This window comes from Lonchura striata, chromosome 5 (assembly GCF_050655825.1).
Source record: "Lonchura striata isolate lonStrDom1 chromosome 5, ASM5065582v1, whole genome shotgun sequence".
Lineage (NCBI taxonomy): Eukaryota > Metazoa > Chordata > Aves > Passeriformes > Estrildidae > Lonchura > Lonchura striata.
The window spans coordinates 35507806-35519908 of record NC_140707.1 but is presented as its reverse complement, the minus strand read 5'-3'; the positions used below and the strand labels follow the sequence as shown (position 1 = coordinate 35519908).

General features: G+C 48.9%; 2 protein-coding genes across 8 annotated transcripts in view; both read left to right on the top strand.

Annotated features, from left to right (window-relative positions):
- Positions 1-6126, top strand: part of CREB3L1 (cAMP responsive element binding protein 3 like 1) — a 44900-nt gene extending 38774 nt beyond the window's left edge. For 4 of the 6 annotated variants that reach the window (XM_085581803.1, XM_085581802.1, XM_021533402.4 and 1 more), the window contains 3 exons: positions 2592-2712; positions 3174-3417; positions 3809-6126. In XM_085581803.1, the coding sequence (XP_085437929.1) occupies positions 2592-2712; positions 3174-3417; positions 3809-3845 (402 nt within the window). In that variant the 3' untranslated portion in view covers positions 3846-6126. The remainder of the gene's footprint in view (positions 1-2591; positions 2713-3173; positions 3418-3808) is intronic. The other 2 variants (XM_085581804.1, XM_021533404.4) reach the window with 1 other exon arrangement.
- A 4848-nt stretch (positions 6127-10974) lies between these two features.
- The window catches only part of DGKZ (diacylglycerol kinase zeta), a 54300-nt gene continuing 53171 nt past the window's right edge, over positions 10975-12103 (top strand). Inside the window, exon 1 of one of the 2 annotated variants that reach the window (XM_085581798.1) lies at positions 10975-11818. In XM_085581798.1, the coding sequence (XP_085437924.1) occupies positions 11580-11818 (239 nt within the window). In that variant the 5' untranslated portion in view covers positions 10975-11579. The remainder of the gene's footprint in view (positions 11819-12103) is intronic. The other variant, XM_021533395.3, reaches the window with a different exon arrangement.

Here is a 12103-nt window from a genome sequence, read left to right as displayed (position 1 = left end):
TACATAATTCTTTATCATGACAGATATGTAGAATCATTGTGTCTTGCAGCATGGGAGTGGAGCAGGCTACCCTTCTTCTTTAGCCCTGTGTCATTGCTGCTGAATATTTATACTGCCACTTCTTGCAGGCCTCCAGTGGCGAGCAGTCCTCATCCTCCTCAGGCAAACCATTCCAGTGCTATGCTGTCTTTCCCAGATAAAGCTTTCTTGTTATCTCATCTCAATCTTCCTTACAGCAGCTTAAGCCTATTATAGCTTCTTTTGCCCATTGTAAGCAAGATCTGTTTATTCTCCCTTTGGGCAGATATATTTTACATATTTGAAATATCTTGGTTTTGAGCAACTCCCTTCATTCTGGTCTGCTAAATCACCATGATTTCTTCAGTTTTCCCTCAAAGGCTGAGTTACTGAATCACTTCTTGTTCCCAGAGCTATCTTCCAGACTTTCTTCAATGGCTCTGCATTTTCTTGGAAGTATAGGGCCCAAAGCTGGGCATAGTGTTCTGCCTGAAGGCCAGTACAAATCCATCTAGAAAGCGTGTTCATAATGCTTGGGCTGAGATTTGCCCTTTGCAAAGTGACACTGACCTGGACTCATGCATCAGTTTAGCTCTCAGACCCTCTTCTGTAGGACAGCTGAAACACATAGCCACTGATGTATTTCCCCTGTTAATCACTTCTGCCACCTCAGAGCACTCAGCAGGTCCACATTTGTCTGTATAGATCTTCCCACTGTTCTCTTGGACCATTTCTTCCCATGGTCAAGATTATTCCATATTTGAATACTGACCAAAAGCCAGTCTGCTTGTAGTCTCTCCCATCTGCAGATTTGATACAGTCCATCATTTAAGTCAAGCTTAAAAATGCTGAATCTTGCCAGATCTGTAACAGATCTTTCTGCTACTCCATCTGCTACTTCCTCACAGTTTGACAGGGAACCTTTGATAAGTACACACTCAGTATGTCTTTTATTTTATTATTAATTTTGCTTCCACCTTTCCAAATGGTTTTGCAGTAGTTTTCTCCAGCTTAATTTCCCTCAATTTTAAGAGGTCAAATAATGAGATAGTCAATAGCTGACATAAATGTTATTCAGAATCAAGCCAAGAGTTGCTGTTATGAAGTGTTGAAGAGTTTGAACCTAGAAGTGAATCAGAGCATCAGAGTTAACCTGAAACAAAACAGTAAAAATAGTGCTGTTTTGCAAAACCCCAGCTGAAAGCCACGTTAAAGCAAGATGTTAAGTATACTGCTCTTTCTCAGCCCAAAAAGCCTGGGGTTTTTTTTAGAAGGAAAGAACAGACTTTACAGGGCTGGCTCCCTTTTCTCCAAGTTGTATGTTTGGCTGTGATAATTCCAAGAAACATCCATTCAGAATTTATTTTTTCCTCTGTTTTTGTCAAATAAGGATTCTAAATTCTTCATGTGCCTGATATGACATGCTTAGACAGCATCTATGCTGCCTTCATTTAATGTCCTTACTTTAAAACCAGCCATGAAGAGTCTGGACAATTAAAATCCCTCTTTATATAACATAGTATCCCCATGTTACTTCCACATCTCCTGAAATCCACTGGTGGTCAAAATTACCTTCATGTACCAACTTCTGTGCATTACTTAGGCACAGGTATTCCAAAATAGGTGACTTCTGAGAAGCAGTCAAGCAATTGTTGGCTGTCCCCACAGGCATCCACCCAGATCAAATTTGCTAGTTTATATATAGGTAATAGAAATCACCGACAGATGCAGTGCCTCTTTGGCTACTCAGTTTGAGCACTGAGCTGGCAGCAGGTAGTTACAGACCATGAATGGTGCATGAGTGTTCAATAATTTGGCTCTGCACCATTTCCCATGTGTGCCTTCTTGCTGTGTACTGGCAGTTCCCTAAGCTCTATAAAGTCCCTTATGATCAGCACTGGCATTTCACTCGGAATCTTTACTGTTATGGCAGATTTTCCAGATAGCTCCAGATTTCAGGGGAGATTTCATGTACCTTTCTGCTGTTATCACTGCTCTGACTGGTCTGTTTGATATCAGAAGGTGCTGACACATGATCCTGTATACCTACAGGTCAAGCATAAATTTAACCCTTTCCTAGAATTCTGCATCTTTACTATCAGGTATTAGGCAACTGCAGTTCTGCTGTCATTTCTGTCCTTGCATGGATAGTAGCTTCACTCTGCTCTGTGTGTAGTACCTCACAGATTTTTCCCAGTGGGCTTGTTTTCTTTACAGCCCACAACAGCTGCTGCTAAGCCAATGGTCAGGTTCCACTTGGTCAAGGCAGAGTTTGTCCCTTCTTTCAATTGTTTCTCAGCTATGCTTTCCACTATCTCTCCTCAATAGGACAGGCAAGTTCTCACAACTGAACCAGAAATACTCCAAATAAAGCAACAAGAGGAAGTTTCTAACTTCCCTTCTTGTATTTGCAACAGAGATTAGCGCAGCAAAACCATTCCCTGTCCGGGGCAACACAGGTACCTAGTTGTCAGTCTGACCAGATCTTCTTACACAGCCTCATGTTGTTGTGCTGTGGGGAGAGTGTTTCTTCATGGCTAGTGGCACTGACTCTGTGCTGATCTCCTTTCTAGGTGCTGGCACTCTGCTTCGTTCTGATCCTGGGATCCCTGATGCCCTGTCTCCCTGAATTCTCTTCAGCATCACAGACAGTGAAAGCAACACCAGCACCAGACATTTACACAACTAGTAAGAGTGAGTCTAATGTGTTCCTCCACTTCAACTTGTCAAACCATTTCCAGCTCTTCTCTTGACACTCCCTGATCAGGCATAGCATCTTCACCTCTGTGCCTACCCCATATGCTGGGACTGTGGCAAGGGAAGACTCCTAATCTGTCAGTGGTACAAACTCCATAACAGCTCCTTGTTCGGCCTGTTGTCATTCTGTGCTAACCATGTGCTAACCATTATCCCGAAACATGACAAGTGTCAGAGGAAGGAACATGAGGGAAAAGTCCCAGGGCAGACTAGGACTGAAGAGGCCATGTGTCCAGAGGAGGCATTTGCTCCATGAAGCTGGGGGGAGGAGGGTATCCTGCACAGTTCCACATAGACAAGGCTGGGTGAGCATGTGCTGAAACCACCATCATAACCCACACCCACACCCATTGCAATAGGCCTTGTCCTCATTGTTAACAAATGCTCTTTTTTTCCAGTTCAGTCACGGAGCCTCCTTTTCTATGATGAGGGTGCTGGCTCCTTAGAAGAGAGCTATAGCTCCTTCCTAACCATGGACCATCCTGAGGGGTGGGAGGCCAAAAAAAGGCAGTCTGAGGAAGGACAGCCTCATCTGGCCAGGACACATGAGACGGCTAAATATCTGAGCAAAACCCAGGGGGGTCCTGACCAGAACCGAACTGACCCAACTCTCAGCCACCTCAAAGAGCAATTCCGTGAGAGGTAAGCAGGTGGGCCACCTTCTGAGCCCAAAACACAGCATGGTGTTTGGGGGTGAGCAGCAGGCATGTCCATCCCCTCTGCTGCAAGCTAAGGACAGCTGAGCCACCCAGGACAGGCAGTCAGCTAAGAGCCATGGCTGGAGGAGGCCAGTGCTGGCAGGGAGCATAATAACAAGTTCATTTTCTAGAGCTCGTCCATAAAGCAGTGTCCTACTTGCATAAAGATGTGGAGGGCTGGATGACTCACATGGTCCCAGGTTTGTGTTCCATTTAGTGCCCTGGGGAAGGAGTTCATCCTGGTCAGATCTGGCAAAGTAGCTAGACACACAGGTGGATTTGCATAGGAGGCTACAATGAACCTTGACTGATACCTTGTCTTTTCTTTTCCTCAGGGAGACAAGCTCCAGTGAGACAACTGAATTCTTGTAGCAGCTGCTGGACCTCAAGGCCTCATCTGTCTGATTGCAGGATTCCCTCCTCACCAAGCAACTGAGGGGACCTGGCAGGAGAGAACACTGCATTTAGACACTCCTAAACTGGCCTTGGGTTCAGTGCCTCCCCTTCCCTATCGTTCCCATTAGTGCTGATCTCTCTGAGGGGAGTCACAGGACTGCCAGAACCAGCAATAAGTGTCTGGAGAAGCCCTGAGACTCCCTCTTCTCTGGTCTTACCTCCTGCTTAAATGAGCACTACCCTATGGGTGTGGGCTCACCTAGGAGAGGAGGGAGATCAGGGGAAGCCCACAATCTATTCAGCTCACTCCCCAAAGCCTCCAGACCAAGGGGGCTGTCCCTACATATGTACCCCTTGGCTACATCAGATGCACCTGAAGGAGAGAGAAAGTGCTGGATTTACTGTCCTGCCTAAGGGTTTTAGGAGTGGGTGATGCTGGTGCTGGAGAGACGGCTCTGGAGAGTTTGAGCTCATTCCTTGCCCTCCATATGTTAGTATATTTCTGCTTCCATTGAGAGAAAACCTAGTTCTTCCTTGCTCTAGTTTTCTCTTGATGGACATGCCTACGTAACTTCAACACCAACTATCTGCAAAGATCTGCACACAAACGGAGTGGGGGAGAGAGATCCCAGACAGATAAATCACCATAAAAATTAGCCAGCAGCTTCTGGTTAACCAGAGCTCTGAAAGAGAGAACAAGTTTCCCTCATAATCCACTTCTCCCCACCCTTAGCACCCCTGTTTTGGCAGGGGTGGTATTTTTATTTCTGTTCCCAGCTTGGGCCCTACAGTGCAGTGCTAGCCAGATCAGTGGTCTTCTCACTTTCCATTCTGCAAGCCTCCCACTTTGAGAGTGAGTGAGAAAATTACATTCCCATAACCCAACCTCCATCCCAGCTCTCCATCCCTGATTCTGCTTCATGCCTAATGGGGTCTTCCTAGGAACCACCAAGGAGAGCTCTACAACCCATTGGAGGGCTGTCAGATTAGCCATCATTCCCCTCACATCCTCTGTGTGCACAATAGTGTTGTGAAAGCCACTGAGGACATACTGGCATTTCTGGAGACAGGTACATCTCTCAGGAAGGATGTGGTATGTTGGAATTGGTCAGGGTCACCAAAGACAGTTTTAGATCTCTTCTTTCTAAATGCTGACAGCAAAGATAGCAAACTCTTGCCATACCACCTTTCAGGCCAGACTTGCCAAGTTTGGTGTTGAAGTGACATCATCTCAAGCCTATGCCATTCTCTTTAGCACCAGACACCCATTTCTGACCCTTCTTCCTCTCCAGCAAAAATCCTACAAAAAGGCAGAAGTGTCTCCTCACTCCATTCCCTCAGCTGCCATTTGATAGAAGGACAATGTGGGACATGAGTGTCAGAGATCTGGATGTGGCAGGTTGTCCTGTGTGTAACACGGGAGTCCCTGTGCACTCTGCCAGGTCTCACAGCAGGCTCCTCTTCTGCTTCTTTCTCATCAAGTACCCTCGACTCACTCTGCACTGCCCCAGCCTCTCCTCCTCACCCCCAGCATGGGAGTGGAGAAGGCTCCCTTTAGAGGAAGGATGGGATGGCTCTTGCTCAAGGACTCAGAGAGGTGAGGGAAGGGCCCTCACATCCTTCTTTTCTTCCTATTGAAAATTGGTTGTGCCCCTCCAAGTCATTTAGGAAAATTTGGACAAAGCTGGCTGCAATTGTGCATGCATGGCCAGTGGGGTGATGAAGAGGAAGGCTTTCAGCATTTCTCTGCTCTCCCCACAGGACCCACTGGTCACCAGATACCACTGCATTCTCCATTCTCCACCTCCACCCCAGCACAAAGAACCACTGCCGGGTCCAAACACACCCTCCTCCACCCCAACACTTCCACTGAGCATGTCCCCATGCCTCCCACTCCCACCGTTGTACAGAGATCAAGAGCAGAACTCGTTTGTACATAATGAAACTTATTTTGTATTATTGCCGATCCCTTAAGATATTGTATTTTGGAGACTCTCAGATCCTATTTTCAGTATTGTATTTTATTAAGAATTAGTGCGGGCTTGGCATCTATGAACTTCTTTCTTGTAGCAGCTCATTTTCCACTTATACTCCAGCAGCTGCTTCTTCCCTCTTAGTTTTTTGTTTGGTTTTTTTTTTTTTCTTTTGTGGTTTTTGTTTTGTTTGTTTTCAAACCATCCTTTCTCCTCCTTCTATCACTTGCTCTGCATTTGCTTTATGAAGCAAAATAAAAATAAAATAAAAAGATTCAGCATCAGCTCTGGGTTGACAGGTGCTTTCATTGAGGCATAGCTGTCATGCCAGCCCACATCACAGCTCCTCACCTCCTGCTCCCACTCCTGTTCCCTGGCCATGTGCAAAACTGGTTCCGTACTGGGACTTCATGCTCCATGTCAGGGGCTAGAAACAAACCTGCATGTTTTATTTCCAACAGCACTGTCATTGCCATTTCTTCTGTAGTTCTGAATAAGTCAGAATTCTTCTGCCTCAGTTTCTTTTTCCCCCTCGAAATACCACTATCATCTTCTTGGAATGAGGAAGATCATGGAAGAAAGTATGTGAGGAGCAAAGAGCTACTTCAATGAAGAGGCTGTGCAGGGGTGTGTACAACAAAGACATAGCATGATGGTCCTATCCTGTCTCAAAAAATACCTAAATCTTTTCATTAACGGTAAAAGCAGGGCAACTGCACTTAAATGGGGAACAACCTGGGTTCTGGCTGGCTGTCAGCCTGTTCCTCTGACAGTCCATTTACACCTGTGAAAACTGATAGTTTTGTCCTGATTTTGTGTGAAACACAAAGTAACTGAGTGTCTAGAAAACAAATTTTCATTTTCTAGCAAGCTTCAAGTGAGTTCATTAGAATTTGGCCATTGAAGCAACTCCTTGTAGTCAGCCCTCCACGTTTGGAAGGCAGCCCAAGCAGGAGCACCTTTCAAAGATGTTATAAGGTCTCTTTATCTCCCCCCACCTCTGGCTGGGCTGGTACAGCAGGGCTGTGCCACAGCAGAATGTAAAGCTTGGGGATTACAAAGGTCTCTTTCTGCAGATAATTTATTTGTGGAGAGGAGTAAAGCTGTTGCCTCACTGTTTTGACTGAGCTGGCCATTGAACAGTGTCTGGGAGAAACAGGAGCTCTCTCTTCTCAGCCAGGTCTGTACTGCCAAGAGGGAGTTTGATGTGTGATCCATGGCAGGTTAGCCTGACATGGTTTTGCAGACCCATGCAGAGCTCCCTCCCCCCTGCCCACCCACCAATGCATGGAAATGCCTGACCTTGCCCTGCAGCTTCTTCCTGGGCCAGAACTAGTTGTGAGTTGAGAATCTGATGTTTTCCCTGCAGCACCTTGTCCAAAAGCAGCCTTCTAACCCTGTATCAAGCACCTTCCCCCACTATGGGGTGGGGCTGCTCCCTGCACTCATCAGATTTTATCCAGAGGGAGGGCTCAGCCCTGCTTTGCTCAACCCTGTGAAACTTCACACAGCTCTTTGCCTTCCCAGGAGATTTTGGCCTGCATCCTTCATGCACACTCCAAAACAGGTGCAAGAGGGAAGCTCTTAAAAGGATGAGTTCTCAGGCTTTGCCTCCTTTAACACAGCCAGACCAATCAGAACCTTTCCATCAGGAGAAAATTTCCCTTCATATTGACAAATCCTCCTAATTCTGCAGTCTACCAGATATCTCTGAGCTGCTCAAAGCAGACACATTAGGATATTTTGATCCCCACTATGCATCCCAAAATGCACCAGCCAATCACACTTACCAATTTGGCTACAGCAACTAATTAGAGCAGATTGAGAGAATTAGCAAAGCAAGAGTCACCTTCTTTACAAGTCACCTTCAGCCTCACTCGGTTGTGCTTGGTCTGCTCCAAGTGCCCCAGATGAGCTCTGCCACAACAAGCTGGTCTTCTGCCCACTCAGGGTCACATTTCTCAGAAGCCTCTGCACTGTCAATTCATATGAGCCCTGAACAAAAAATTGCTAACAGAACATGGACTTCATATTTCAGAGACAAATTATTCCTGACTGTTCTGTTAACAAGCCAATTAAAAACAACAAAAAAAGATAAAATACTTAAGTTTTGTCGCTTGCTGCTGCTGCTGCCGCCAAAAGTGTTACTGGCAGTGCATGGCAGCAGCCTGGTGGGTATGCTTTGTTACAGAAGGACATGTGCTGTTAGGGCTCTCAGAAGAGTATCCATGCTCTCTGAGCCCGGCATGAGCACTCTTGCTGTTCCCTTTTGGGAGTTGTGCTAGCAGTTTTCTCACATATCCATCATGGGACAAACAGGCTTTTGTCCTGCTACCAGGCAAGAAGTCTGGGCTTTTGGACACCTTCTGGGGAAAATTGGGGAAGTTGCACCCCCACACAACCCCCAGGTGCCTGGGGGGATTGTTAACAGTGATAGCACCTGGATGGACACTGACTTGACAAATCTGTGTTGATTTTCTAATCTGGTGGCTGAAATGGGGCTTAGAGGCAAGCAGGGTGGAGGTTTTCCTTGTGCCCGGGCAACTGTACCTTCACAGAGCTTTACTCACTAGAAATGCTGCTTCCTAGAAAGCTCGTGTTCTGCCTATGCCTGCAAAAACAAGGATAGAGTCTGTATGGTAAATACCAATATGCCTTTGCACTGCATGGCCACACAGAAGGAAATCCCTACTCAAGGCACAGGAGAGGCACACTCCTGCATGGCCCCCGGGTATGCAGATAAGCAGATGACCTGGCTCAGCTGAAGGGTGCCAGGAGGACAGGACTGACCCAATCCTACTGTCCAGCCCCATCATCCTCAGACAGCATCTGCTTGCTCTTCCCAAGTCCTCAGGGAGCTCCAAGTGAAAGGTGACCCCATTCATGACAAAAACACGAAACATCCAGCAGAGTCAGATGGGCAGAGAGAGATGCAGAAGCCTGTGCAATCCACTGCATCACCTCATGCAGGCATATCCTGGGATGTCTCCTCCAGACAAAATCTGGCCCACCCTGCCTTTGTGACAGTTATAAAGTCTGGCATGTGGGTAGAAAGGTAGAAATCCTCTGTTGGCAGTTCCTCCCACAGAGACGGTTTCTGTGGAGCAAGATCAGGCCCCTGGGGAATGCAGGAGGCAGCCAGTGTCCAGCCTTTACTCTGACTTGACCAAAGGTGCTGTTAGTTCAGGGCTCTGCTGTGCCTGGTTCGGGGGTCTCCTGTGCCTGCAATAAGGGCCTCTGCTTCCACCCTGAAGCTCCTTTCCTATGGCACTGACACAAACACAAGTGAGAAATGCTCTGCCTTCCTTTCTACCTGAAAGTCTAGACCCTGCTCTCACCCAACTTCCTATTTGTATCCATCCCTGACTGGTCTTTACTTCCCCAGCCTGGTGGCTACAAACTTCTTTAACCATTAAGGACAAAACAGGTGTTTCCCAAAATTCCCTGGGAGTAAGAGGGGACCAGCATCCTGCATCCCCTGTAGCTCCTCTGGGCAGCCCATCTTTGTCCTACCCTGACAGCCAGCTGGCACAGGTGAAGGTGGATCCCAGAGTCCATGGCAACAGAGGCTCCCTCGGCCAGGAAGAGCCCAGGGCAGAAAGAGAAGCATCTCACTGTGGGTGGTGAAAAGAACAGGTGCCACTGGGTACCCGCTGCTTCTCCCTTTCCACAGCCTGCTCCCAGCCTCTGTGGGCAGCAGGAGGACATGGAGCAGGGCCATGCACCCATGCAGGGAGTACTGGCAAGCTCCCAAGCAGGTCTGTGTCCCCGCAAGGGAAGATGAAGCTGCTTCTCCAGGGCCAGCTGTGCTCGTGCACAGTGCTGCTGGGGGAGGGCTCACCCAGTAGCACTCCAGCTTTCAAGGAGAACAAAACCCCTGTGGGGGCTGGAGGGGCTGAGTCACACAGCGAGGAGGGCTGGGGCTCCCTGATAGTCACGATTCCGTGGAGGAGTGGGCTTGGGGGCTGTTGTGCCCCTGAGAGAAACAATCCCCCAGGAGTGCAGCCAGAGAGAGATGTCATTGTGACTTTTAGGGCCAGACAAAGGTTCGGTAACTTGAACTGGAGGTGCCAGTGGACTGTGGTTACCAGGAAAAGGCACAGCACTTCCTTAGCCCCTGCTGCTTCCCAGGTGGGGTGAAAAGTGGCATGGGAATGTGTTGTTCCACAGCACCCTGCAGCAGAGGTGCCACAGGGCCATATGGAGGTGATGGAGAGTGCTGGCACGAGGGATGAGATGCTCCTGATGGAGATACAACAGTCAGAGCAGGTTGAGGATGGGTTCCTGCTCCCATCATGTCAGACTTTCATGGGAAAACACTGGGATTACAGGTGACTGCAATGTGCTCTTTGTGCAATACATGACTGTAGGACCTTGCCATGATGCAGGGGATGGCTCTTATAGGCACAAACTTTGAATTTTCCAGGGCCTAGCAGGTAAAGGCACAGCATGTGAATCTGGGACAGATCAGGCACATATGGGAGCTTTATAGGGCTGTTTTACCCCAGCTGACATCCACAGCATGAGGGTGGGCTTGGACTGGGGTCACAAAGTCCAGCCTCAGCCCAGGACAAATAAATGATGCAACTTTTCTGATATATGTGGGCAGAGAATAAAGGTCATTTCTACATCTGGATGCCAAGATTGGAGAAAAATTGACTTGAATAAGGAAAAATAAGGAATAATGCAGCCTCCTAAGTGGCAAGGAGCTGAGTGAGCAAACTAGAAAGACAGAAGTCATGCTATAGCACTATCTCTGCTCAGATGGGTATCACTGTCCACAGCTGGGGACCCTGTCCCTGGACAGATGTCATCCATGATGGATGATTGGACACAACAGCAGATACTTTGCTCTGCTGGGGCTGCTGCTGTCATGCAGTTTTCCAGGCTACCTGACTTCACCTGAAAGCAGGTCTGGTTAAGACAAGTGGCCAAGACCCAGCCTCCTGAGCAGCCCTTGCAGGCAGGCAGGTGCCAGCTGGACTGAGGGCAGAGAGGGGCAGCTGAGTTGCCACTCTCCTCTGCCTTCCCAGACTCTGAAGAGTTAAGTGCCAGTTTCAAGTGTCTCTAAGGTGACACCAGGCTGCCTGCTGGATACAGCTCCCCGCAGCCCCCTCCCCACACACACAGCACACGCTCATGCTCACTTTCTGCTTTGTCTTTTGAGAGCTGCTCCAGGCTTTGTGCACAGGCACTTTGCTCGCTGCCTACCTTTCCCTGCTGCTCCCGCTCAGCTGCTGCTGCCGGGGACAGTGACGGCCGTGCCTGGCTCCGGAGGGACCTCGCGGAAGGCAATCCGAGCTCTTTTTCGCTCACTTGCAAGCATCGCTATCCCTGGACTGTGCTTCTTCAGTGAACGCTGTGTTCCCCACTCCCTCCCCTCTGCTCTCACAGTGCCAGCACCTCCGAGGAGCAGCACCAACGTCTCCGGGTGTGTGTCAGATATTCCTTGGCTTCAGAGCAGCAGGGCACTAGAGACGGCAGGAGGCTGAGCTGATGCATCTGAGCTATTCAGGCTGCTATCAAGAGGCTGATAAATACCACTGCAAAAAGTTGGACACTGTTTTTTCTCATGCTTGTGCTCCCTCAGGGAGTTAAGCCTTGCTGGGATTGTCTCACGGCCCTGGGGAGGCGAAGCAGAGCAGCACTGTGAGACCCTGTGGGACAAGACCGGGCTGCCCAAGAAGTTCTGGGGGCAGAGTGGGACTCCTTGCCTAGAGAGACACCTCACTCCAGCATGGCTGAAGGTCCCGGGAGCTGGAGAGACTTCTCCCCTGCCAGGAGTGATGGTGAGGTGGCCAGGGGAGCCACAGCAAACCTCCAGGGAGCATCATATACAGAGAGCACTGGGCGAGAACAACGCTTGGGCCCCCGCAGCATGGATCCAGCTTGGGAGGAGATGAGAGGGGCAGTGGCCATGGCGGAGGTGAAGGAGCAGTTCCTGCACTTGGCCATCAGAAAGCAGGTCTCCTACAGGTAGGAACACCTGGGTCCCCAAGTGTCAGGGCTGCACCGGGGTACTGGAATGGCCTGTTCCTGAGGCATCTCCCTCTCATGGGGTCAGAGTTGTCTCTTTCCACCAACCACCAGCACATTCCCACCAGAAAACATCACAGCACAGAGACAAGGCAACCAGTTAGTCCATTGCCTCCCATTGCATGCAACAGCTCCCTCTGCAGTGGCAGTCTCATTATCACTTTTGCAGACCCCTTTATTTTCCTTCTACCCAACTCCCCCTTCCCATCCTGGGGCTGTGATGCC